Source organism: Podarcis vaucheri (genome assembly GCF_965113315.1).
Source record: "Podarcis vaucheri genome assembly, chromosome: 16".
Classification (NCBI taxonomy): Eukaryota; Metazoa; Chordata; class Lepidosauria; order Squamata; family Lacertidae; genus Podarcis; species Podarcis vaucheri.
In genome coordinates, this window is record NC_138754.1 from 19,954,395 (window position 1) to 19,979,087 (window position 24,693).

At 46.4% G+C, this 24,693-nt stretch overlaps 1 protein-coding gene across 1 annotated transcript in view; it reads left to right on the plus strand.

The window, feature by feature from the left end:
• Positions 1–24,693, plus strand: part of KSR2 (kinase suppressor of ras 2) — a gene marked incomplete at its 3' end in the record, with an annotated part of 188,748 nt that overhangs the window by 99,563 nt on the left and 64,492 nt on the right. The window contains exons 6-9 of the mRNA XM_082202891.1: positions 11,859–11,928; positions 14,767–14,850; positions 17,410–17,477; positions 23,249–23,367. Of these exons, the coding sequence (XP_082059017.1) occupies positions 11,859–11,928; positions 14,767–14,850; positions 17,410–17,477; positions 23,249–23,367 (341 nt within the window). The remainder of the gene's footprint in view (positions 1–11,858; positions 11,929–14,766; positions 14,851–17,409; positions 17,478–23,248; positions 23,368–24,693) is intronic.

Consider the following 24,693-nt stretch of genomic DNA (forward strand, 5'->3'; position numbering starts at 1 on the left):
ACATGGCCTTCTTGGTGGTGGCCCCAAGCTTTCCAAGTAAGTCTCGTTCTGCGTAGGAATAGATGAATGTGTCAATTTTAGTTTCTCTCGATTTCTCATTTTTCCAATCTTTAGTTCAACACATCAGTTTGTATTTTTTTTAAAGTCCACATGAAGTTTTGTACAATTTTTTGTGGACATTTCACCTAATAGACATCATTTTGTATGCATTTTTGCCCAATGCATGCATTTCCCAGCCTGTTTCTCATATAATAGAATGTATCTTCGTACTTTTTTTTTGCTGGTAGAAGAAAATCCCTCTCTGATTTTTTTTTTTTTGGGACGGAGAGCTACATCTCACAGTTTGGAGAAGTGCAAATATTTAAAAAGAACTGTATTTTGGTCCCTGTGTGTTGTTTTCAGGAAGTATGAATTAGTCAACAAACTCCTCCCCTTAACTCTGCCCCCTCTTTGACAGTGGGCAAAGGTGGTGCTCATTTTCTGACAGCCCTGGCAGTTTCCCTCCTGGTGCTGCATCTAATTAGCTGTTTCCTGCTGTGTCGTGCTATTTGTTCAGTTCTGTATAGTTATAAAAACAATCACTGGTTTTGATTGTTACATACTTTTGCATTATGCAATGAGGCACTCCAAAGTGTCTAGCTTTCCAGCAGTGACCACACCTTGGAAATGACATCGAAGTTGCTGCTGCACAGCAACTCTTTGGTAGGTCGTGTCCCTATGAGCATAGCTGTCAACTTTTCCCATTTTTCAAGGGAAAGTCCCTTATTCCAAATAGGATTCCTTGCAGGAAAAGGGGAAAGTTGACAGCTATGCCTATGAGGCAGTTGCAGGGACTTCCCACAGCTGCCTAAGTCTCCTCCTCTCCTGGGTCTTTCCCAGGCAGCCTGAGACTATGCTGGTGTGCCCACCTTTGCTTCTCCTGCTTTATACCTCTCCTGTCTGGGAGACCAGGGTTGCCAGTGTGTGGCGGGGAGCTTGTAGCAGCAGGAGGGGGAGACACCCTGGCTTCTTCACCAGTCTGATTTATCTCTGCCTCTTGGTTTCCCTCTTCCCTCTTCTCCTGCTTCCGCTTCCGCTTCTGGGCTGCTCTCTGCCCCAGCCTCTCCCTGCTCACTAAACCCTGTTGCCTCTTTAGCTTCTGACACCACCTCCTCCCAGTCTTCTTCCTCTGACCACTCACCAGTGGGGGAAGATTCTGACCGCTGCCCAGCCAATTTACCATAATTCTTCTCATCTTTCCTAGGTCTCTCCCTTCTGCCACCCGCTCTCCAAAAATCCTCAGTGACATCCCTCCCAACCTGCCCGATTTCCTCCATTAGTACTCTCTACCGAATTGCGACTTTCCTATTATTAAATTGTCAGTTTGCTTTAAAGGGCTTGACTCGGAGATAATGTAGAAGTGTGTATTTTGCTGGGCGACATCACCCCTTTTGACCCCCTTTGCTTGCCACCCGCAAGGAGATGCAACAAGGTGTTTAGGACAAGCTGTTTGGCTGCATTTGGGAACGGCAGATCAGCAGGTTAAGAGCTGGGTGTGTTTGAAACATCGGAGTGCTTAATGGCTAAAAGCACTTTCTTCTTGTGTAAGCCTCACTTTTCTTCTTAGATTCCCAACGGGATGGGGCGATGTTGGGTTCCTCCATGCATTCAATAACTTGTCTGAGTGGCTTCCCATTTTACTGGAAGTGTGAGGTTCAGCATTGCTGACAAGATAGATGGATATTTGCACCAGTCATTAGCTGCTGCAATTTCATAGAATCATAGAATCTTAGAGCTGGAAGGCACTCCAAGGCTCATCTATTCCAACTCTCTGCAACGCAGGAATATCAGCTAAAGCATCCATGGAAGCTGGCCATCCAACCTCTGCTTAAAAACCTCCAAGGAAGGAGAGCCCACCACCTCTTTTGGGAGTCTGTTCCTCTGCTGAACAGCTCTTACTGTCAGAAAGTTCTTCCGAATGTTTAGTCGGAATCTCCTTTCTTGCAATTTGAAGCCATTGGTTCGAGTCCTACCATCCAGAGCAGGAGAAAACAAGCATGCTTCCTCCTCTATTTGACAGCCCTTAAGATATTTGAAGGGACATGGGTGGCGCTGTGGGTTAAACCACAGAGCCTAGGACTTGCTGATCAGAAGGTTGCGGTTCGAATCCCCGCAATGGAGTGAGCTCCCGTTGCTCGGTCCCTGCTCCTGCCAACCTAGCAGTTTGAAAGCATGTCAAGTGCAAGTAGATAAATAGGTACCGCTCCGGCGGGAAGGTAAATTGCATTTTCGTGTGCTGCTCTGGTTCGCCAGAAGCGGCTTAGTCATGCTGGCCACATGACCCAGAAGCTGTACGCCGGCTCCCTTGGCCAATAAAGCGAGATGAGTGCCGCAACCCCAGAGTCGGCCACGACTGGACCTAATGGTCAGGGGTCCCTTTACCTTTACCAAGATATTTGAAGATGGCTATCATATCTCCTCTTAGTCTCCTCTTTTCCAGTTACTCTTTACCCAGTTCCTTCAAGCACTCCTCATAAGACTTAGTTTCCAGATCCTCGATCATCTTAATTGCCCTTGTCTGCACATGTTCCAGCTTGTCAACATCCTTCTTAAATTGTAGTGCCCAGAATTGGGCACAGTATTCCAAGTGTGGTCTGACTAAGGCAGAATAGAGTGGTACTATAACTTCCCTTGATCTGGACGCTATACTTCTGCTGATGCAGCCTAGAATAGCATTAGCTTATTTTGCTGCTGCATCACACTGTTGACTCATGCTAAGCTTGTGGTCCACCAAGACTCCTCGATCCTTTTCACGTGTACTGCTAGTAAGCCAGGTGTCCCCCATCCTATATTTGTGCATCTGGTTCTTCCTAAGTGCAGAACCTTACGTTTGTCCCTATTGAAATTCATTTTGTTAGCTTGCGCCAAGTTCTCCAATCTGTTAAGGGCATTTTTAATTCTGATTTGCTTACAAACAAACATAAACACAACTAAGCAGTTTGCATTGCCATTAAAAATTATGCAATATAAAACTTTGAGGGCGTAATCTAAACCCTTAGTTTAATGGTGGCAGCCAGAGATTGAGTTGCCCTATGGATAGCTCAGTTGGTTAGAGCGTGGCGCTGATAATGCCAAGGTTGTGGGTTCGATCCCCGTATGGGATACCTGCATGTTCCTGCAATGCAGGATTATGCAGAAATACCTATTAAAATACAGGTAGTAAAAACAGCACAGTGCTGTTTAAAAGCCATTTCCTTAAAAGCAGTCAGCTCCCCAAAGCCTGGTGGAACAAGAAAGTCTTCCCTATGGTGGATAGCTCAGTTAGTAGAGCATAAGGTTTTTAATCTCAGGGTCATGGGTTTGAGCCTACAATGCATGGGGTTGGGCTAGATGACCCTGGGGTCTCGTCCTACTCTATTATCCTATGATTCTATGTGCATATTCATCAGGGAAACTGACAACATCTGCGGAAGGGCCATAGCTTAATGGCAGAGCATCTGCTTTGCATTCAGAAGACCTTGGGATCAATCCCCAGCATCTTCAAGGATGGCTGGGCAAGATTCTGTGCTGGAAACCCTGGAGAGCTGCTGCAAACCAGTGTCAGCAATATGAGCAGGATGGAGCAGTATACAGTACTGGACTCAGTATACTGCGGCTTTCTGTGTTTCTTTGTATTTAGGGCAGGGCTGCAGCTCAGGGATACTGAGCGCGCCGAAAGCTTCAGGTTCAATTCCCTACAGCATCTTCCAGGTAGGGCTACATGGAACCTTCCCTGGAACCCTGGAGAGCTGCTGCCAGTCAGTGTAGACAATACTGAGCTAGGTGGATGAATGGCTCGGCATAAGGCATCGGTCAGCTTCTCCTGGATGAAGTCTCAGCACAGTGCTCCATGGCGCAGTGGATGTGTTGTCGCAGCCAGGCTGTTTATTTGAGCGGCTCGGGTCACCTGCTTGGCCCCTCTCGCTTTCCAGGCGGGCGAGTGCCGTCCAGGTCTTGGGCCTTGTTGTCACACCTGCCTGTCAATGGGAGACAGCCGTGGCCTGCGGGGGCCCTTCTGCCGTGTCTTCTGTCAGCGCGGGAGCGGGAGAGGCGTGACCTTCCCTTTGTCACCCTCTCCGTTATTGCCAGGCTGCTAATTTCCCCCCGCCGCGGCTTCTGTCAAGGCGAGACGGCTGATGCCAAGAGAGGACTATCACTCGCAGCCCTCCCTCAACTTCGCCTTGGCCTGGTGAGTCCTTCGGCCTCGCTGCCAGGATTCTTAAACTTCTGATGCCATCGAAGCACAGGGTTTGCAGTTTCCGACGCGGGAGGTGATGAATCGACCTCCCACCACCCCAAGAAGCCACAGGGGCTTCTGTGACTTCTGGGAGACCTCCTTCTGAATCCCAGGTTCATTTCTAAAGCCTGCTTTCAATTGAATGGAAGATGCTCTCTGCACATGCTCAAGAGCAAGTCCACCCATTTCTGGATGCAAATTTGAGGAGCGATTCAGCTAAATCCTTGCATGAGCAGAATGATTCCTGCTTCTGTAGCAGGACTCATCCTCCCTCTCTTCCCCTCTCCACGGGCCTTGTGCTGTCCCCAAATCTTCTGGTTGTTTTATTTTGGGGGGAAACTAATTTTGGGGATTGAAACACAAGGCAGATCCAGATCATCCTCATCATCAACCTTAAGTCTTCTCATGCTCGCTTGGCATTGCCAAGCCCCAAAGTTCATTTGTGTCTCAGAGCCAAGCTAGCTTTGGTGACATCTGATATTGGAATCCTCTCTGCAACTTCATTGCTTAGAGCTTGGTTTTCCAACCTTGGGTCTCCAGCTGTTTTTGGACTACAATTCCCATCATCCCTGACCACTGGTTCTGCTAGCTAGGGATGATGGGAGTTGTAATACAAAAACAGCTGGAGACCCAAGTTTGGGAAACCCTGGCTTAGAGGTTCAAGGAGTGTGTAAAATGGCTTCCATGTTCTTTTAGAGGAAATCGCTGCCAGTCCATCTTTTGAGGATTAAAAACAAAATGAGCTTAAAAACAGCTCTCCCCACCCCGAAACCCATCAAGGCTCTTCCAGTTCAACATTTCTGTCCTCTCCCTCCCTTGATGCTCCACTGAACACAGTGTGCATGTGTCTGTGTGCGGGGTATTGTTAATATCTCAGATCCTCCATCCATCATCCCTGTAATGAAAATAATTACCTGCGAATCACGGAGGGTCTCGCTGCTTTGTTCAGAGGTTATGATTCCTGATACACTCTAATAATAATTTTTTGACAATGAGCATGTTATGGAAAGTAATTAAATCCCCTCAGCCACTTCCCCACCCTGCCCCATCTCTTCTAAAACAGCGTGATTTAATTGAGGCCAGCTGAAAGTTAGCAGAAATAAATTGTGGGTGATAAAGCAAAGGTTTTAATTTAACTTCAGGTAAGTAACTTTAATTGTCCGCTTGTTTGCTTCACAAAGGATGGCGGGGGCAGAAGAGGGGGGGCACATTTGTATAATGTGATTTAGTGATGAGCAAACACCATTTCAGAATATAAAAGGTCCTTTTGTACTTCTACGGACCAGATCCTTGCATGGTGTAAACTAGCTTTCTTTTGGGACTGTCAGCAGCTAATCTTTATTTAACGCCTGGCTCCCAAGGTATTAATTCCCCAACAGAGAAAGGAGCAAATCTTGTTGACACCATCTTCAAATGGGGGCAGCAGATACTGGATGAGTGGAACCACAAGTAGCGGATATGTATCTTGTCCAGGACATCACAGACAGGCCTGGGGACCAGGCTGTCTTGAGGACTTTGTTATTTGCTGTTTGGATCAGAACATAGTTCTTTTTCACTTCTCTGGATTTTTCCATGTAGTTGCTAACTCAAGAAAAAAAAAAATCAAAATAAAAGGTAACATATTCATTCATTGCTCCACCCACTTTTGCCTTTGACCCCCACCTATCATTGGGTAATAACTGAAGGAAACTGATTGGCTGCTGCTGGATATGTGTTTGGTGACTAATATTATAATCAGTGCTTTTTTCTGGGGGGTGTGGGGTGTGGTACTCATGCCCCTAAACATTTTGTGAATATAAGTTTGGCCTCATTGAGGGGCAGTATATCAATATTAGTAGGAAAATGAGAGTACCCCTAAACATTTTGATTAAGAAAAAAGCATTGTTATTATATTTATTATTAATTATTATAATATGCTGCCTGTTCTATAGACTGGGGCTCAGGGTGCCTTACACAAATCAAAACAACACAGATAAACTACAAAGATCTCAAAACACATGAAAGAGGTTTATTAAAAAGTAAAGGTAAAGGGACCCCTAACCATTAGGTCCAATCGTGGCTGACTCTGGGGTTGCGGCGCTCATCTTGCTTTATTGGCCGAGGGAGCCGGTGTACAGCTTCAGGTTCATGTGGCCAGCATGACTAAGCCGCTTCTGGCGAACCAGAACAGCGCACGGAAACGCTATTTACCTTCCCGCCAGAGCGATACCTATTTATCTATTTGCACTTTGACATGCTTTCGAACTGCTAGGTTGGCAGGAGCAGGGACCGAGCAACGGGAGCTCACCCCGTTGCGGGGATTCAAACCACTGACCTTCTGTTCAGCAAGTCCTAGGCTCTGTGGTTTAACCCACAGCACCACCAGCGCTTTATTAAAAAGTAGTTAAGCTCTAATCAAATTAAAACAATATAAAAAAAAAATGTATTAAAACACAAACAATAAAGGCAGCAAAGTACTATTAAAAGCTCTTTCCTTTAAAAGTCAGTTCAAAAAATATATATATCAAAAAAACAAAAACACTGTCAGTTTGTCATGGAACACTGGTGTCAAGGCTGGTTGGGAGCAGACCAGCAGTAACTCCCAGGGCTTCAGTGTAGCTAACTCCTTAGTCAAAGAAACAAAACAGCTCAGGGATAGTGAACACAGCAACTCTTCCCAATAGGTCTTGCTCTGATGAGGCAGTTGCGAGTACTGAAGGTCCCCGCCTTCCCACCGCTCTCTAAGGCTCCTCCCCATGGTCATTCCCCAGCAACCTGAGGCTCCTTCATTTTGTCTCTCTTTGCTCCACCCTCTTCATACCTCTTTGGGTTCTGGGAGACCAGGTGGGGAGGTGAGCTGGTCGCAGCAAGAGACTCCCTGGACTCTTCAGCAGACTCTTCTCTGCCTCTTGGCCCCCGCTCCTTCCCAGCCTCCGCTTCTGTTTCTGCTTCTGGGCTGCTCTCTGCCACAGTCTCTTCCTGCTCACAAAACCCTGTTACCCCTTCAGCTTCCGACACCTCCTCCTCCCATCTGCTCCCTCTTCTCCCTCTGTCCACTCATCGTCATCCCACCACAACCCCTCTGGCTCTGAGCCTTCTTCACCTGGGGGTTCCCTTGGGGTTACCACTCCTCTGCAACATCTGGACTCCACAGCTTGTCCTCTGCCACACTCACACCAAGAGTTTAAAATGGCACCATACCATTTAAAACAATCCTGGCTCCCCCCCAAGGAATCCTGGGGAGTGTAGTTTGGAAAGGGTGCTGAGAGTTGCTAAGAGATTACCCCCATGCCTAAATACAGGACCCAGAGTTCCCTGCGAAGAGGGTTTGATTTTTAAACTGCCCTGGGAATTGTAGCTCTTTGAGGGGAACTGGGGGTCTATTAACATCTCTCAACACCCTTAACAAATTTCAGCTGCCGGAATTCTTTGAGGACAGCCATGCTTCTCTAAGATGGTATCACAGACTCATAAAACTGTAGAGTTGCAAAAGATTCCAAGGATCATCTAGTCTAAGTGCCTGCTATGCAGGAATCACAACAAATTATTATTATTCAGCTAAGCAGGCAGAGGGCCTTCTCAGCAGTAGCGCCCATCCTGTGGAATGCTCTCCTATCAAAGAAATAAACAGCTACACAACTTTCCAAAGACCAATGGAGGTGGCCCTGTATCGGGAACTTTTTAATGTTTGACATTTCCTGTGATTTTATTCTGTTGGGAGCTGTCCAGAGTGGCTTGGGCAATCCAGTCAGATGGGCAGGGCAGAGGTAATAAATTATTATTACAGTGGACCTTGGTTTTCATCTCACTCTATAGGCCGAGGGAGCCAGCGTTTGTCCACAGACAGCTTCTGAGTCATGTGGCCAGCATGACTAAGCCACTTCTGGCGAACCAAAGCAGCACACGAAAACACTGTTTACCTTCCCGCTGCAGTGGTACCTATTTATCTACTTGCACTGGTGTGCTTTCGAACTGCTAGGTTGGCAGGAGCAGGGACCAAACAACGGGAGCTCACCTTGTTGTGGGGATTTGAACCGCCGAACTTCTGATCGGCAAGCCCTAGGCTCAAGTGGTTTAGACCACAGTGCCACCTGCGTCCCTTGAAAACCAAGGTACCACTGTATTATTATTATTATTATTATTATTATTATTACTACTACTACTACTACTACTACTACTATTAGCATCCATGACGGATAGCCAGCCAACTTCTGCTTAAAAGTATCCAATGTAGGAGAGCCCAGCATCATTAAAGTATCATTGTGCTTTAAATGTTTGGTCTGAATGTGACAGTTCTTGGGTCTTGCATAGCGGTTCCCTCCCCTCCCCGCATTTTGTTGAGATGCACATTTAGGCGGTGGAGTTATTCCTGAGCAGCAGAGGGAGCGCTGCTCTCCTCACAGGAAGCCACATGCAAATGTAACCTTCTGAAATGGCACATAATTAAGAACGCCTCAACCTGCAATATTAAAATGGGATATGAAAGCAAACAGAGGCGTTCATATCCTATGTTAAAAAAACACCCCGGGAGCGTGTTTGCTGAAGGATTGACAGGTGTGCATAGGAAACCCAGGGGTCACTGCTGGAGTCTGCCTGGCCATTTCAGGTGGTCAGATGTCCGTGGGCCCAGCTTGCATCCCTAATGGATGGCATTTGGGTCTCCGAGAATCATATTTGATTTTCACTTCCGTACCCAAGAGCCTCTGCTGTTAAAATAAAGCCAATGCTTGTAACTCTGCCCAAATGCTCTTTCTATAAATCGTTCTCTCTAGGGTAAACAATGCATTTATTATCATTATTATTACATGTGGAAGCCTATAGCATACCCTCCAATATTTCTCTGATGAAAATAGGAACGTCCTATTCAATAATAATAATACCCCACCCATCTGACTAGGTTGTACCAGCCACTCTGGGCAGCTTCCAACATATATAAAAACATACCAGTAATTAAACATTTTAAAAGTTCCCTATACAGGGCTGCCTTCAGATGTCTTCTAAAGGTTGTATAGTTACTTATCTCCTTGGCTGTTTGCATAACTCCATACCCTCCAACATTTCTCTGGTGAAAACAGGGTCATCCTAAGGCAAAGTGGGATATTCAAATCAGAAACTGGGAACAGCTTCTGTAAATCTGGGACTGTCCCTGGAAAATAGGGACACTTGGAGGGTCTGCTACAGAATTTCATATTATTTCAACTGGGTCAGGAGCGGAGAGGGCAGCAAGAAATCAGAAGCGTCTGGGTATCAAATAGTTTTGTTGTGATAAAAATAATAATAATTGAATCAAGCCCTGTAGTTTTCACACTCTGAAAAATCAGCAATGGGGGTTAAATTGTGGTGGAACTGCCAGGACACTTTGGGGTGTCCTGGTTTTTACTTTTTGAAATATGGCAACCCTAGAATGTTATGAAGAGTCCTTTTTACTCATATTTTTATTGTTTTATTCTCTTTGTAAACTGCTTTGAGCTTTTCTTTTTTAAAAAACACACACAATCAAGTGGTGTATAAATGCTTTGAAATAAATAACAAACTAATTAGCATGTAGGTTTTCTCGCCTCCGTGCACTTTCTCTGAATTAATTAATTAATATCATTCCTGTATTAAAACTGTTTGCTGGAAAACATTCCCCGAGTGGCGTACGAGTCCCATTAAATATATAAAACATGGTTCAAAGAAACAAACGAATTCAAAAAACAATGTATATTCAAGGTGTATATACAACCATCTCTAAAGCTAAAGATCGAATTAATAAAGCATTTAAAGGAAAAGTAACCGAATCATCTGTTCTGGGTAGGCGTGCTGAAACAGAAAATTTTCCACCAGGCATCCAAACCAGTATTGCGAAGGCACCTGTCTAATGCCATTAGGCAATCATTAATTACTTTGGGCAGTATCTAGTTTTCTCTGTCCATTAGCGCAATTGGGACTCAGGGTTTAATGTTGCGCAACAGAGCAATCCCAACGCAGCAACTCATCACGTAACAGATTGTTCCATCTATTGGGCAGCAGAATTAGCAGCAATCTGCTTATGCATTCTCTTGCGCGGCCACGTTCCTTTGGTGCAAAACGTTTCGCCAGGGGAACAAGTGTCCCACCAAGTCTTCTTGGTAAAGGCCATAGCCCAGAGGTAGAACACCTGCCTTCCTTGCATGCCTGAAACCCTCACGTAAGAGGAAGTGTCAGCAAACCTAAGGGAGGTTTGGAGAAATAACTAAAAAGCCGTACCCGCTCCAGGCCAGCCCATGGACAATGCCGGATTTACGTGTAAGCTAAACAAGCTATAGCTTAGGACTCCACTCTCTTGGGGTCCCCCCAAAAATTTAAAGGAAAACTGGATATACATTTCCAAAATATAAGATAAAAACCAAATAAAACAAAACCTACATACAGCAACAGTGTTTTGTGTTGTGTAGGCTCCTATGATGTAAGTAATGGGCCTTGCTAGCCTGCTCCCTAAAATATCACTGGTTTGCTCATTTGTATAACAATTACTTTGATAAAATACCTATTTTGTTATGTGCAAATTGCTTCAGATACCTATTAGGTCCATAAATTATCAAATAGTGTAAAGGTAAAGGGAGCCCTGACCATTAGGTCCAGTTGTGGCCGACTCTGGGGTTGCGGTGCTCATCTCGCTTTATTGGCCAAGGGAGCCGGCATACAGCTTCTGGGACATGTGGCCAGCATGACTAAGCCGCTTCTGGCGAACCAGAGCAGCACACGGAAACGCCGTTTATCTTCCTGCCGGAGCGGTACCTATTTATCTACATGCACTTTGAGGTGCTTTCGAACTGCTGGGTTGGCAGGAGCAGGGACCAAGCAACGGGAGCTCACCCCGTCGCGGGGATTCGAACCGCTGACCTTCTGATCAGCAAGTCCTAGGCTCTGTGGTTTAACCCACAGCGCCACCCCATATAGCATATATTCAACACAAAATTTGTTGTTGGCAAAGGACAGCTGGACATATAAAGGGCCCCATTACCTTCCGTAGCTTAGGGCCTCATCAGACCTAAATCCAACCCTGCCCATGGATGAGGCAAAGTGAGGCGACTGCCTCAGGAAGCAGGATCCAGAGGGGCAGCAGCACCAGCCTCCAAGGAATGCATCACTCACTACTTCTGCTGCAGGGTGGTTAACAGCTGCAGCGCACTCTTTGGAGGCTGGATCTGTCCCCTCAATGCCGCCTCTTCAGTGGTGTCTTGGTGAATAGGAGGTGCTGCTTGTCTCCTCGCACCCCTTGTTCTTCATTCACTCCATCTTCCCTGGCAGGGAGGAGGTTCGCCTCAGGTGCCAAAATGTATTGGGATGGCCTTGCAAACAGCATACTTAGTGGCCATGGAATCCTGGAGTGCGGAATGAGAGAGTGGGGATGAAGAGAGATGGAATGGAGTACCCAGAAAAGGGCATTCCTGGCTATACTCCACACAGTACGACAACAGCACAGTATCCCACATGTCATGCCAAGATGCTGAGATTTGTTTAGAAGGCTATTTTTGTTTTTGTTTTTCAGAATTCATAATGGCATCCCTGATATGTAATAAGCCAGATTATTGTGACAGAAATAATTTTGAATCTGACCGCCTGGGATCAACTCTTTCCCCCTCTAATTTCTATCTTTCAGATACACTCTCAGTACCTCGCTGGTCCCCACAAATTCCTCGACGGGATCTTGGAAACTCAATCAAACACAGGTATGAGGTGATTGAAAAAACTCAGATATGTCTTTTTCTTTCTTTCTTTTCTTTCTTTCTTTTTAAATGTTATGACTGAGAAACAGTTTACCTCAGGAGGGTTATGGTTTCAGGTAAGGGAAAATTATTGCCTACTCTGTTGAGGGTCTAGTGCAAATGGTTACCAGTGAGTAAGGAATGAGCAACCATCAGTTTCTCTTAAAAACTTTTAGTAAATATCTTTTAAAAAAAGCAGCCATCAGTTTCCCAGGATTCTTTGGGGGAAGTCATGACTGTTTAAAGTGGTATCATAGTGATTTAAATGTACAGTGGTACCTCGGGTTACAAACACTTCGGGTTACAGACTCCGCTAACCCGGAAGTAGTACCTCTGGTTAAGAACTTTACCTCAGGATGAGAACAGAAATCGTGCGCTGGCAGCGCAGCGGCAGCAGGAGGCCCCATTAGCTAAAGTGGTACCTCAGGTTAAGAACGGTTTCAGGTTAAGAATGGACCTCCGGAACGATTTACGTTTGTAACCAGAGGTACCACTGTATGTACGAATGTGACCCAAGGCAGCTTCCTATATTCCTTCCTATGTTCCTATCACCATAGAATTCTGGGGGGAGGAAAATGTGTGGCTGCATTTCTGTGCTGCCATTTTAATTTCCCACAATGCCCACGGCATGGCATCACTCCACGGCAAATGGAAGGGCGCTGTGCCAAGGACCCCCTCAAACCCATCCCAATATCTGCTTTCCCTGTTTGGACAGGGAGTCTGACAGTAGGTGGCGCAAATTTTAGTTTTGGAACCTTAGAGACTCTATGGTAGCATCTGACCTCCAGTCAGTAGGTGGCACTGACAGGCCCTTGTAACCCCATTAAACTCCACTGGGAAGATGGAGGAGGAGATGTTGTCTGTGTCTTCAATCTGGATGGAAATACAGTCCCAAGACCTGGTGGGGTGGGAGCAAGCTGTACTGTCCCCCTCCATAGGAATCTGACTTCTTCTGGCTGAGAGCAAAATGGCAGGACTAGCTAGCAGTGGTCTCTCGAGAGCCAAGAGCTGCTGGCTCCTGCTGTGAGGGGAGTTGGACCCCCCAAAGTGTAATGCCATTTCTCTCCCCGCAACAGAAATATTGTATTCCTCTTAAATCCATTATAATTATGAAGCATCCTTGATTGCTGAAAATGGACTCTGCTGGATACCTCATTTGAAAAACACAGAGATTCCTCTGAGACCGTCTCTCGCCCATTTACTGCTCACTGGTGAGGCATCAGCTGACCAGGCCAGACTGTTTACATACCAACTGTAAACTCTCAAATGAAGGAACGGATAAGCAATGGCTGCAGCACCACTGGGCAAGCCCCCTCCCTAAGAAACCAGAAAATGCATTGTGGTTATTTCTCCCAGTTACTGGCTTTGGCAACCTGACAGTCTTCTTCAGCTGAATCACTTTAAACCCAGGTCAGGCCAGGTAACTCCCCACCCTCCTGTCAAGGGCTGCATTCTGTTGGGCTGGGTCATCTGTTGGGGGGCGGCATGCCAGCTTTGGGTGGGGCAGAGACCAGAGTCAAAAGCAGATGAGGACATCCTTCTTCTCTCACTTTCTGACTCCTGCTTCTCTCAGATATCTCTTCTTTCCTCCCTCGCTCCCTCTCTTTTCAACACTCCTTTTTCTTTCTGACACCTCTCTCTCTCTGACACCCCTTTTTTTCTCCCCCTCTTTTTGACACCTACTGCTATTTTTCTAGAAAAAGAGGTGCTGGAACTCAGGATGAATGCCTGAGAGGAGCTGGAACGGAGTTCCGGAGAGTTCCGTCGGAAAAAAGGCCCACTGCCACCCCCATCTTTCTCCTTCTCCCTTTTTGTCTCTGCCCAGCAGAGAGTCAGATCACTCTTACCAGAGGTCTAAACTGATCCCAATAGGGTGCTTTGGAAATTACACCAAGGCTGCCTTGAGCCCCGAAGTTTGCCCAACCCTTACCCACACTTTTGCCCACCTCATCCTATCTGAGGGACAGAGCCACTCAACAGCATGAGTAGTCTGAAGAGAAACCTTTCTCTGGAGTCTGCTTGGGCTGTTTAATTTGCTGCATTATAATCTTGGAAGCAGAGTGCTGATAAGCAAAAGGCCGGTGCTGGTGTGTGTGTGTCAATGCCCAGTCTCAATAAAGCCCCTTCTAAGCACTATTTCAATTTCTGATATCACTTAGATAAGGCTCCAGCTTCTGTCGATAAAACCACTGTGCTTTATCTATGACCTCCTGACCTTGAGTAAATGCTATGCCAGTAGCCACCCCCACCCCACCCCCTACTCTCTTGGAAGAAATGGGAATAAGATGGACCAGTAACAGGCAGGAAGGAAAAGAACACAGTGGGATGCGGGTTCAACCACCTGAACAGCTTCACTAGACATGCCCTGGAGCAGCGAAGGCATTTTTAAGGTGTTTCCCCGCTCGTAGGGCATGCTGAGGTCCTGATTCATTTCCAATAAAATCTTGAATCCATGCTCTCTTTTTTTAAGATCACCGGTTTTGTTTTACCTCCCTGGGTTTCTAATGAGCAAATACGGACCCTGATTAGCTGACTGAAATTAACAATTGTGATGTGCTTCCTCACGCTCAAAACTCCCACTCAAGGATAGAGCGGCACATGCTGCAAGCAGAATTGATTCGCATCGGCTTCCTAAACCAGAATCAATAAGCAATTCTGGTGCTGCTGGTCTTGGTGACTAGGGAGAGCAGAGCACAATCAGGTTTATTAAAAATAACACATTTCACTGTTCTGAGAAGGAGCTTTTGCTTAAGACTTAACAAAGGTCAACCTTTCTCTTTTTCTTTTTCGCTCTCTGCACAGGTTTTCCACCAAGTATTGGATGTCTCAGACATGCACTGTCTGTGGGAAAGGAATGTTGTTTGGACTGAAATGTAAAAACTGCAAGTACGTCTCTCCCGCTCCCTCCATCTTTCAAATATAAGTAATTATTATTGTTTTTCATGGCAGGCAAAATACACAACTGTGAGAACATAGAAAAGAGCCCACTCCAGCTCCCTTCCCCTCCGTAACACGTCCAAGTGATCCAAGAAATGAGGAAAATAACTGCAGCAATGAAACAAAAGATCCCAGTCATCTAAATAATAGTTCAAAAGTACAAATAAAGATGAGACATTAAATAGCAATTATGAATTCCAAATTGAAGCCTATTGAGCCGGAGGATTAACATATTCCTTGATGCATACATGTGTAATAAAAGTAAAGTAGTTCTTAATGAGTTTGCTTGGCTTAGAAATGCCATGACGGACCCTGAGTTTGTGTGCAAGGTTTTCCATGTAGGCTACATGCCAGCCTTCTTGATACCAACAGGGGACTGACTGAAGGAAATCTGCCTCTTTTTTATTGCAGCATTTTGTATCCTACTTTCCCTCCAAGATAAGTGGTTTCCTGCCTCCACATTTCATCCTCGCAGCAACCCTACATTAGCATGCCTATCAGGTTGCTCTCACACATACAGTCTGAGTAGACAAAGGGCCACTGCAGTTCCAAATGATAGTTCAAGGTTGTGTGCATGGTTCTTCCCCTCCATTTTACCTTCACAACAACCCTGAGAGGTAGGTTAGGTAGAGAGTTAGCAATTGGGCCAAGGTCCCCCAAGTGGGGATTTCAAACCCAACAGTCTAACTACTATACCATACAGTGGTACCTCGGGGTACATACGCTTCAGGTTACAGATTCCGCTAACCCAGAAATAGTGCTTCAGGTTAAGAACTTTGCTTCAGGATGAGAACAGAAATCGTGCTCCGGCAGCACGGTGGCAGCAGGAGGCCCCATTAGCTAAAGTGTGCTACAGGTTAAGAACAGTTTCAGGTTAAGTATGGACCTCTGGAACGAATTAAGTACTTAACCTGAGGTACTACTGTACCGGCTAATAAGAACAATGATGATGCAATGGGCGCCTGTATATAATATACTGTATATATAATATCTTTATTGCCCCAAAGGTCCAAGCACTGCTCGGGGAATAAGTAGCTGATTACTGGCTTCCTTCCAGCTTTCAAATAGTTAAAGAGAGAGAGAGAGAAATAATTTAGGCAGAGTCAGCCGACCCTTTGATCAGGTGGGGCATGGAGGTACTTATGCAGAATGGTTAGAGCTGTCTTTGAGACACCATAGAAAAGACCGAGGAGGCTGCCTCATACTCACTCAGATCTATTGGTCCAAATCACTGTTGTCTACATGGCTTGATAACAGCTCTCCAGGTTTTAGACGGGGACGTTTTCAGCCTGGACACTGAGGCCCAGTTCTGAGGGCCTTCTGGCAGTTCCCTCACTGTGAGAAGTGAAATTAGAGGGAACCAGGCAGAGGGCCTTGTCGGTAGTGGAGCCCATAGGCGCCGACTCCATGGGGCCTGAGGGGGCTCGAGCCCCCTCAAAAAATTTTTTTGGGGGGCTCAGCCCCCGCAATAATCTCAGGCGCCCTTCCAGCAGAGCGCCGCCGCCGTCCCCCGCCTCCTCCCCACCTGCTCCCTCGCCAGCCAGCCAGCCAGCCGCGCGCCCTAGCCGGAGAGCCCCGGCCGTCCCCCGCGAGATTAGGGAATCCCCGGGGGCGGGGGCTCCTGCCTCGCTGCTTCGCAGCACCACCGCCACTGCCAAGGCACTGCCGGGGGGAATTTCCTTCCTCCTGGCGGTTTCAGCGGTTTAGGGCCGGAGCGGAGGGGGCTCGCCCTCTCTTCTCCGGCTAGCCCCACGTTTCCCGCATATCAGCTGTTCCGGAGCTGATTAATAGGCGCAGCACGTTCTCCCCTATTCGCTCACGAGGAGGCGGCGCCACTTTATTTGCATATTCATGAGCTTATTTATTATTCATGAGCTTTCCCGCCCCCCCCCCCAATATTTTTTATAAGTCCGCGTCCCTGGTGGAGCCTGCCCTGTGGAACGCCCTTCCATCAAATGTCAAATAGTTAAAGACTTAAACAATTATATGACTTTCCATAGACATCTGAAGGCAGCCCTGTAACTGGGAAGTTTTTAATGTCAGATGTTTTGTTGTGTGTTTTTTATATTCTGTTGGAAGCTGCCCAGAGTGGCTGGAGCAATCCAGTCACATTTATTAATAAAAACATAATAAAACATCAAACATTAAAAACTTACAGATACGCGGATGCCTTCTAAAAGTTGTGTAGTTCTTTATTTCTTTGACATCTGATGGGAGGGAGTTCCACAGGAGAGGTGCCACTACCGAGGAGGCCCTCTGTTTCTTCCCTATAACTTCATTTCTTGCAATGAGGGCATTGCCAGAAGGCCCTCAGAGCTGGACCTCAGTGTCTGGGCTGAACGATGGGGGTGGAGATGCTCCTTCAGGTATTATTATAATAATATTATTATTATACCTGGTGATGCCAGCCAGGATTGAACCTGGGACCTTGACTCTGACCACTGAGCTACAGCCCTTCCTAGTCCAAACTGCGGTTCTCAAAGTGCTCTTGTCTCTCCTGTCTCTTAGGCTAAAGTGCCACAACAAATGTACCAAAGAGGCCCCGCCATGTCACCTGCTGATTATCCACCGTGGAGGTAAGGGCAGCTACCGCCGTGTCTCTGAGATCTTCCGCCTGATTTGTAGCCCAGGACAGAGCAAGACAGTTGCCTTTCGTAGCTCTTTCTTTCTTTCTTCTTCAAACGCCGAGCCAGGTACATATCTCCTCTGGGCACTCCCAGGCCTGCTCTTCTCCTTTGCTTCGCTCCTTCCTCTTTTCTTGCCTGCAGTGATCATGGCAGGGGGACACGATGAGGGTCCTGAGTCCGGGCCCTGGATCTTTTAACCCTTTCCTTCCCATTTTCTTTCTTTCTTTCTTTCTTTCTTTCTTTCTTTCTTTCTTTCTTTCTTTCTTTCTTTCTTTCTTTCTTTCTTTCTTTCAACTGTTATTTCATTTGCTCATGTAGGGATGCAGGAAGCCGCCTAATACTGGGTCCATCTAGCTCAGTATTTTCTACACAGACCACAGGCAGCAGATTTCCTAGGATTTCAAGCAGAGGTGTTTCCCGGCCCTACCTGGAGACACTGGGGATTGAACCTAGTGCAAAGCAGATGGTCCACCACTGAGCCACAGCCTGTCATTATACTGAGTCAGGCCACTGGGCCGTCTAGCTTAGTATGGTCACCACTACAGACCTTCCAAGTATCCCTGTTTTCTAGGGTGCAGTCTTGGATTTACAGAAGCCATCCCGGTTTCTGATTTGATCCCAGAATGCCCCACTTTTCCTTAGGACGTCCCTATTTTAATCGGAGAGATGTTGCAGGCCATGCAGTTATGCAATCCCCGAGCCAAGGAGATCAGAAACTATACAACCTTTAGAAGACATATGCAGGCAGCCCTGTACAGTTGTACCTTGGAAGTCAAACGGAATCCGTTCTGGAAGTCTGTTTGACTTCCAAAACGTCCGGAAACCAAAGTGCATCTTCCGATTGACAGCAGGAAGCTCCTGCAGCCAATCAGAAGCCGCAGAACCACCGTCAGACATTTGGGTTCCAAAGAACGTTTGCAAACTGGAACACTCACTTCTGGGTTTGCATTGTTCAGGAGCCAAAACGTCCGAGTACCAAGGCATTCGGGATCCGTGGTACGACTGTATTAGGAGGTTTTTTTTAAAAAAATGCTAATGTTTTATTGGGACACAGGTGGCGCTGTGGGTTAAACCACAGAGCCTAGGGCTTGTCGATCAGAAGGTTGGCGGTTCAAATCCCCACAATGGAGTGAGCTCCCATTGCTCGGTCCCTGCTCCTACCAACCTAGCATTTCAAAAGCACATCAAAGTTCAAGTAGATAAATAGGTACCGCTGCGGCGGGAAGGTAAATGGCGTTTGCGTGCGCTGCTCTGGTTCGCCAGAAGCGGCTTAGTCATGCTGGCCACATGACCTGGAAGCTGTACTCCAGCTCCCTTGGCCAATAAAGCAAGATGAACGCCGCAACCCCAGAGTTGGTCACGACTGGACCTAGTGGTCAGGGATCCCTTTACCTTTACTTAATGTTTTATTATGCTTTATATGTGTTGGAAGTCACCCAGAGTGGCTGGGGCAACCTAGTCAGATGGCTGTGGTATAACAACAACAACAACGACAACAACAACAACAACAACAATGGAATAGGATGTCCCTATTTTCATCAGAGAAATGTCGGAGGGTATGCACTAACTGGCAGTGGCTTTCCAGGGTCTCAAGCAAGAACCTTTCCCATCCCTACTGGGAGATACCAGGATCTGAACCAGCAACCTTTGGCATTCAAAGTAGACCCCCCTGCCCTTGAGCTATGACCTTTAGTGCATTGTTCTGGGGATTGTGAACCAGATTGGTTTGGACCATCCCTGCCTCCCACCACACGGAGAAGCAGTGCAGGCGGATGGAGGCTGACATGAGCACGGCTTCATGCAAAAAGCTCCCTTAGCTGTAGGAGACCACTTCATGCATATGAAGAGGAGGCCTCCCAGGCCCCAGGAGGAAGCCTTTCTTGCCGGAAGATGGCTTTGCCTTTTCATTAAAGCGTTCCCCATGCCAAAGTGATTACCTGGAGGGGGACCATTTGGAAATCCAGAATCAGAAATGTGCATTTCATTTAGCTCTAATGAGGCTCCTGCTGCTTGATGCTTGCTAAATACACCTGCACTGGGAGAATACTTGATTTTTTTTGCTAAATGCTTTTAATGAGTTACTTATTTGTGCCTAATTGTAAGGCTTCTGCATCGGGAAACGAAAAGGCGGAGAAGAGTCAGGTGAACTCTTTGGTGTAGACATCCAGGAAAAGGAAAGGCGTTGGCTGTAATTATTTAGGTTATCAATGGCAAATTAATTATTAGCAATATTCAGAATCTGGGGTTCACAATAGCTCCCTAAATCCCACTGTAAGTCACAGAAAGGGATAGAAGAAGGCATAACTTTCCATCCTGACCCATAGTTGCTGCATGCAGCACTATTTCCATTTTGTTACCATTTGACCCAACGAAAATGACATTATTTGTCTCGCTGACTGCTGGGCTGATTTTTTAAAATAAAAAATGTAATTATGTTATTCCACACTGTTCATTTTGATGCAAAGGAAGCACAATGCAGTGGGGGGGGTGAGTCATAAAGATCCTATGATGGGTAGATAAGGCCTTCATAATGCTATCACTGGGGGTTACCCAGTTGGCACTAATAATAGTAGTAGTAGTAGTAGTAATAATAATAATAATAATAATAATAATAATAATAATAATAATAATAATAATAATAATATATGTATACTCCGCCCATCTGGCTGGGTTTCCCCAGCCACTCTGGGCGGCTCCCAACAGAATATTAAAACACAATAAAACATCAAACATTAAAAACTTCCCTAAGCAGGGCTGCCTTCAGATGTCTTCTAAAAGTCAGAAAGTTGTTTATTTCCTTGATATCTGATGGAAGGGTGTTCCACAGGGCAGGTGCCACTACTGAGAAGGCCCTCTGCCTGCTTCCCTGTAACCTCGCTGTGAGGGAACAACTAGAAGGCCCTCGGAGCTGGACCTCAGTGTCTGGGCTGAACAATGGGGGTGGAGATGCTCCTTCAGGTATACTGGGCTGAGACCGTTTAGGGCTTTAAAGGTCAGCACCAACACTTTGAATTGTGCTCGGAAACGTACTGGGAATCAATGTAGGTCTTTCAGGACTGCTGTTATATGACAGAGTCTTTTCAGTGGTGGTTCTCCAGTTGTGGAATGCCCTCCCTTTTGAGTTGTTCCTGTTTCATTGTTACTAACTTTCAGGTGGAATTTGAGAATGTTCCTGTTTACCCAGACATTTGTTGGTGGAAGAATACTGTTCCTGGCATCCATAAGATCATTGGATGGAAGATTTTTTCTTTAAAAAAAAGATTAAACTGATAACTGTAACTGATTTTAGATGTTCTTAATTGTAATTGTTTTTAGAATGTTTTGATCTGTCTAGGAATGTTTTTGCATTCTTCTTTGTTTTAAATTGTACATTTGCTTGCCACCCTGGGCTCTTTGGGGAGGGAGGGTGGGATATAAATTCAATCCATCAATCAATCAATCAATCAATCAATCAATAAAATAATTACATATCATTAGCAGACTGAAAGTAACAACAGTGAATACTAATCATGCCCACTGGATAAATTTCTGTTCAGACATGGGACAAACAAAAAAAAAAAAAAAAAATGAGCACCACCCATTTCTCTTATACTGTACTGTTCCTGTAGGAATTCTCAGACATCTCTAACCATGGAGCACTGAATGAATACTCTTGTTGTTCAGACAAAGGCCTGGTTTGAACAGGAAGTGATTATACCACTTCTTGGTTGGGTGAGGGAACCACTGCTTAGGTGGGAATATATTTGATGGAACAGGAATTAGAGCAAAGGAACATAAAACGATGAGGGGCTACAGGGGATAAGGAACCTGGTACAGTGGTACCTCGGGTTACAGACGCTTCAGGTTACAGACTCGGCTAACCCAGAAATAGTACCTTGGGTTAAGAACTTTGCTTCAGGATGAGAACAGAAATTGCGCAGTGGCAGCGGGAGGCCCCATTAGCTAAAGTGGTACCTCAGGTTAAGAACAGTTTCAGGTTAAGAACGGACCTCCGGAACGAATTAAGTTCTTAACCAGAGATACCACTGTATTGTGACACTCAAGGGATGGGTAGAATGAATGAGACATTTGGAAGTAATTACAATAAGCTTAAAGTGATGGTGGGAAGAGATTTAGCCAGGCTTGAGCATTGCTTACAAATAGCCCCTGTATAACCAGCAGTGCAAGGGATAAGAAGCCAGGTCCCAGCACGGATCTGTGACTGGCTGGAAAGACGGAGAAAAAATATTTGGCACTCAGCGGTCAAACTTCACAATGGAGGCTGCAGTGCTCCAGCAGCCCGTATTGGGTAACTTGAGCATTTGACATATTAATTAACCATCTGGAAAGGGCAGCCCATTGAGCCGGTGGCGCAGAAATTGATTTGTGATGACGAAGGTCATAACAGCTTGTAAAATGTTGCAAAGAAAGGAAATCGCATGTCTCAGTGTGTGGCAACCAAATGGTGGAGGGAATTTGGTTCCACGTTGGTAAAGGGCAAAAGAAACACAGGCTAGGAGGCAAAGCTCCAGAGTGTACATGTACAATGGATATGATCCAGAGTGCTTCTCTTTCTCTAAAAGAGGATGCGGACCGATGTGCAAAGTGAAACCGGCTGGCAAGGGAGAGGGTCAAGCAAAGCCAGCTGACCCGACTTCAAGCACAAGTTGGGCAGGAAGGGGAGTGCAGAAGTGAAGGGCAAGGGAGGCACAAAATACAGCCATCCAGAGCAACAGGGTTGATTGTTGGCTGGGAGCGAGACAGGAGCGATAGCTCAGTCGTTAGAGCATGAGGCTCTTAATTTCAGGGTTGTGGGTTCGAGCCCCATGTTGGGCAAAGGATTCCTGCATTGCAGGGGGTTGGGCAAGATGACCCATATGGTCCCTTCAAACTCTAAAATTCTTTACAGTTCCAACTTATACAGTCGTGATTCCATGATTCTGTGATGGATAAAAAGGAATGCAAGTACAGGAGGGAATCTTGTTCAGACAAGGCTAAAGAACAGAGAAGAAGCTAGAGGGATCAGAAGAAAGTTAAGCTACACAAAGGGGAGGAGGGCAGGGTGATGAATACTGGCTATAACTTGCAGCTCCTTCAAGAGCCAAAAATATATATCTGTGATAAGGGCCCTGCCCTTCCTTGGAGCTAGGGACCTACCAGGAGCCCCACAAAGTAAGCGAGTGCTGTGGGCCTCTGAGGTTTCTCGTGATAAGGGGAAGACGCTCCGGAGTAGTTTAGCAATCACTTTTTCCAGGGAACTCTGGGAATTGTAGCTCTGGGAGGTGCCCTAACACCTCTCAGCACCCTTAACAAGCAACAGCCCTCAGGATTCTTTGGGGAGGGGGGAAGCCACGACTGTTTAAAGTGCTTTAGATGTATGCTGTGAATGTGGCCTAAGTCAAAAGAAGGGGATGGGCCAGCTCTGATCAGCCCCAGCCAGCATGGCTAATGGAATGATGGGAGCTGGAGTCCAACCACACCTGGAGGGCTGGAGCTTTCTCTACCCCTCATATGAGTAGTTAGGCACAGGGGAAGTTTAGCTTCTCATTTGGGTTTGAACTCATAAGCTCTAGGAGCTTCAAAGGAAGCTGCTCTTTAGATATGTGGATTAAGTGCAAAATTAAAACCTTGATCTTTCTCTTTCTCTATTTTTCTCTCCATCCCCTCCACCCCACCCCACCCCACCCCATCTCTCCCCCCTCTCTCCTCTCTCTCTGTCTCTCTCTCTCTTTTTGATCCAGCAAGGTTAGTCCGGACAGAATCTGTGCCATGTGATATTAACAACCCACTGAGGAAGCCTCCCAGATACTCGGACCTGCATGTCAGCCAGACGCTTCCCAAAACCAACAAAATCAACAAGGTGAGATGTTGCAGAGTTGCTTTGGTGGGACTGGAGTGACTGCAAGCCAGTCATACTGGAAGCCCCAGGGAGTCAACAGCTCCATGGTAGAGCACAGAGCTTTGTATGCTGAAGGTCAGAAGTGGCTGGTGCCCATTGGGATTGGGGGTGGGGGGGAACTGGGACACTGACAGTAGGTGGCTCCAGAGCCAATGATAGGCAGAGCCAGAGCCACTGCCAGTCAGTGTAGACAATACTAAGCCAGATGGACCCAATGGTCAGTCTCAGTATAAAACTATGTTTCTATGTTTCCATCAGTGGAACTGCTGGAGAAATGGGGGGGGGGGGAGACCCTTCCTTGCTTGCCATGGAAACAAGTGCTCTGTAATGAAAATGAATTGTGGTGGGGAGGGGAGGAAATTGGCACAGGGTTTTTTTCTGCTTTGAAAAATAGCATCCCCCAGTTTACTTGCTGGTCTGTTCAGCCATCTGCTGGGCCAGAACTTTGCAGATGGCTCCTTGGGTTTCCAGGCATATCTGCCAATTCAAATCTCAAAGGGGCTGGTATACATTTCAGCAAATCTGGTCAACGCTAAGTAGAAACCTGTTTTGGAAGGGGGTGGGTGAGGTTGGGACAGGCGTTTTTAAGCAGCAAGCTGGTTCAACAGCAGCAGAAGCTGTCAAGCCGAGAGATGAACGAATAATGTTGCATTGCAGTGGGCGCTCCTAAGACCTTGGAGAGCTGCTGCCAGCCAGGGGAGGCAGACTGGGCTTCATTAACAAATAGTCTGACTGGGTAGGTGACATCCCACCCCAGCTTTAACAGATAGCCAGAAATATAGTGGTACATGGGAGCTGAAGACCTGTCCTATTTCTGGAACAAGGTCCTTGTCTCCAGCAACTTAGAGCTGCACACTCAGCATTTTAAACCATTCAGATGAAGACTTCTCACCCTTCGTGCTAGTCAGCTACGGAAGGTTGGCTCCTAGGGTCCTTCCAGGGAAGGACACAGAGGAGTTGCTCTCCCTACTTCAAAGCTAAGCGTTGTGGAAAACCCAAAACATAAGGTGCTTTAGCTTCAAAAGAATGGTGTGCAAGTTTTGTTATGTATAGTGGAACTTCAAGGATGACACAGCTTAGGTCACTTGGAAAGAAGATTTTGGAGCACTCCAAATCATTTGCCCATTTGCTTGCACAGAAAATAGTAGACCCAACTGAAAGGCAACACATGGAGAGCTGCGCTGATCGTTGCAAGGCACCCCTAATTTCCCCCCTGCAGAATTATGAGATTATTGCATAATCTTATAAGGGGGTGTGGCTGAGGGAGGGTGTGGCTGTGATTTTGCC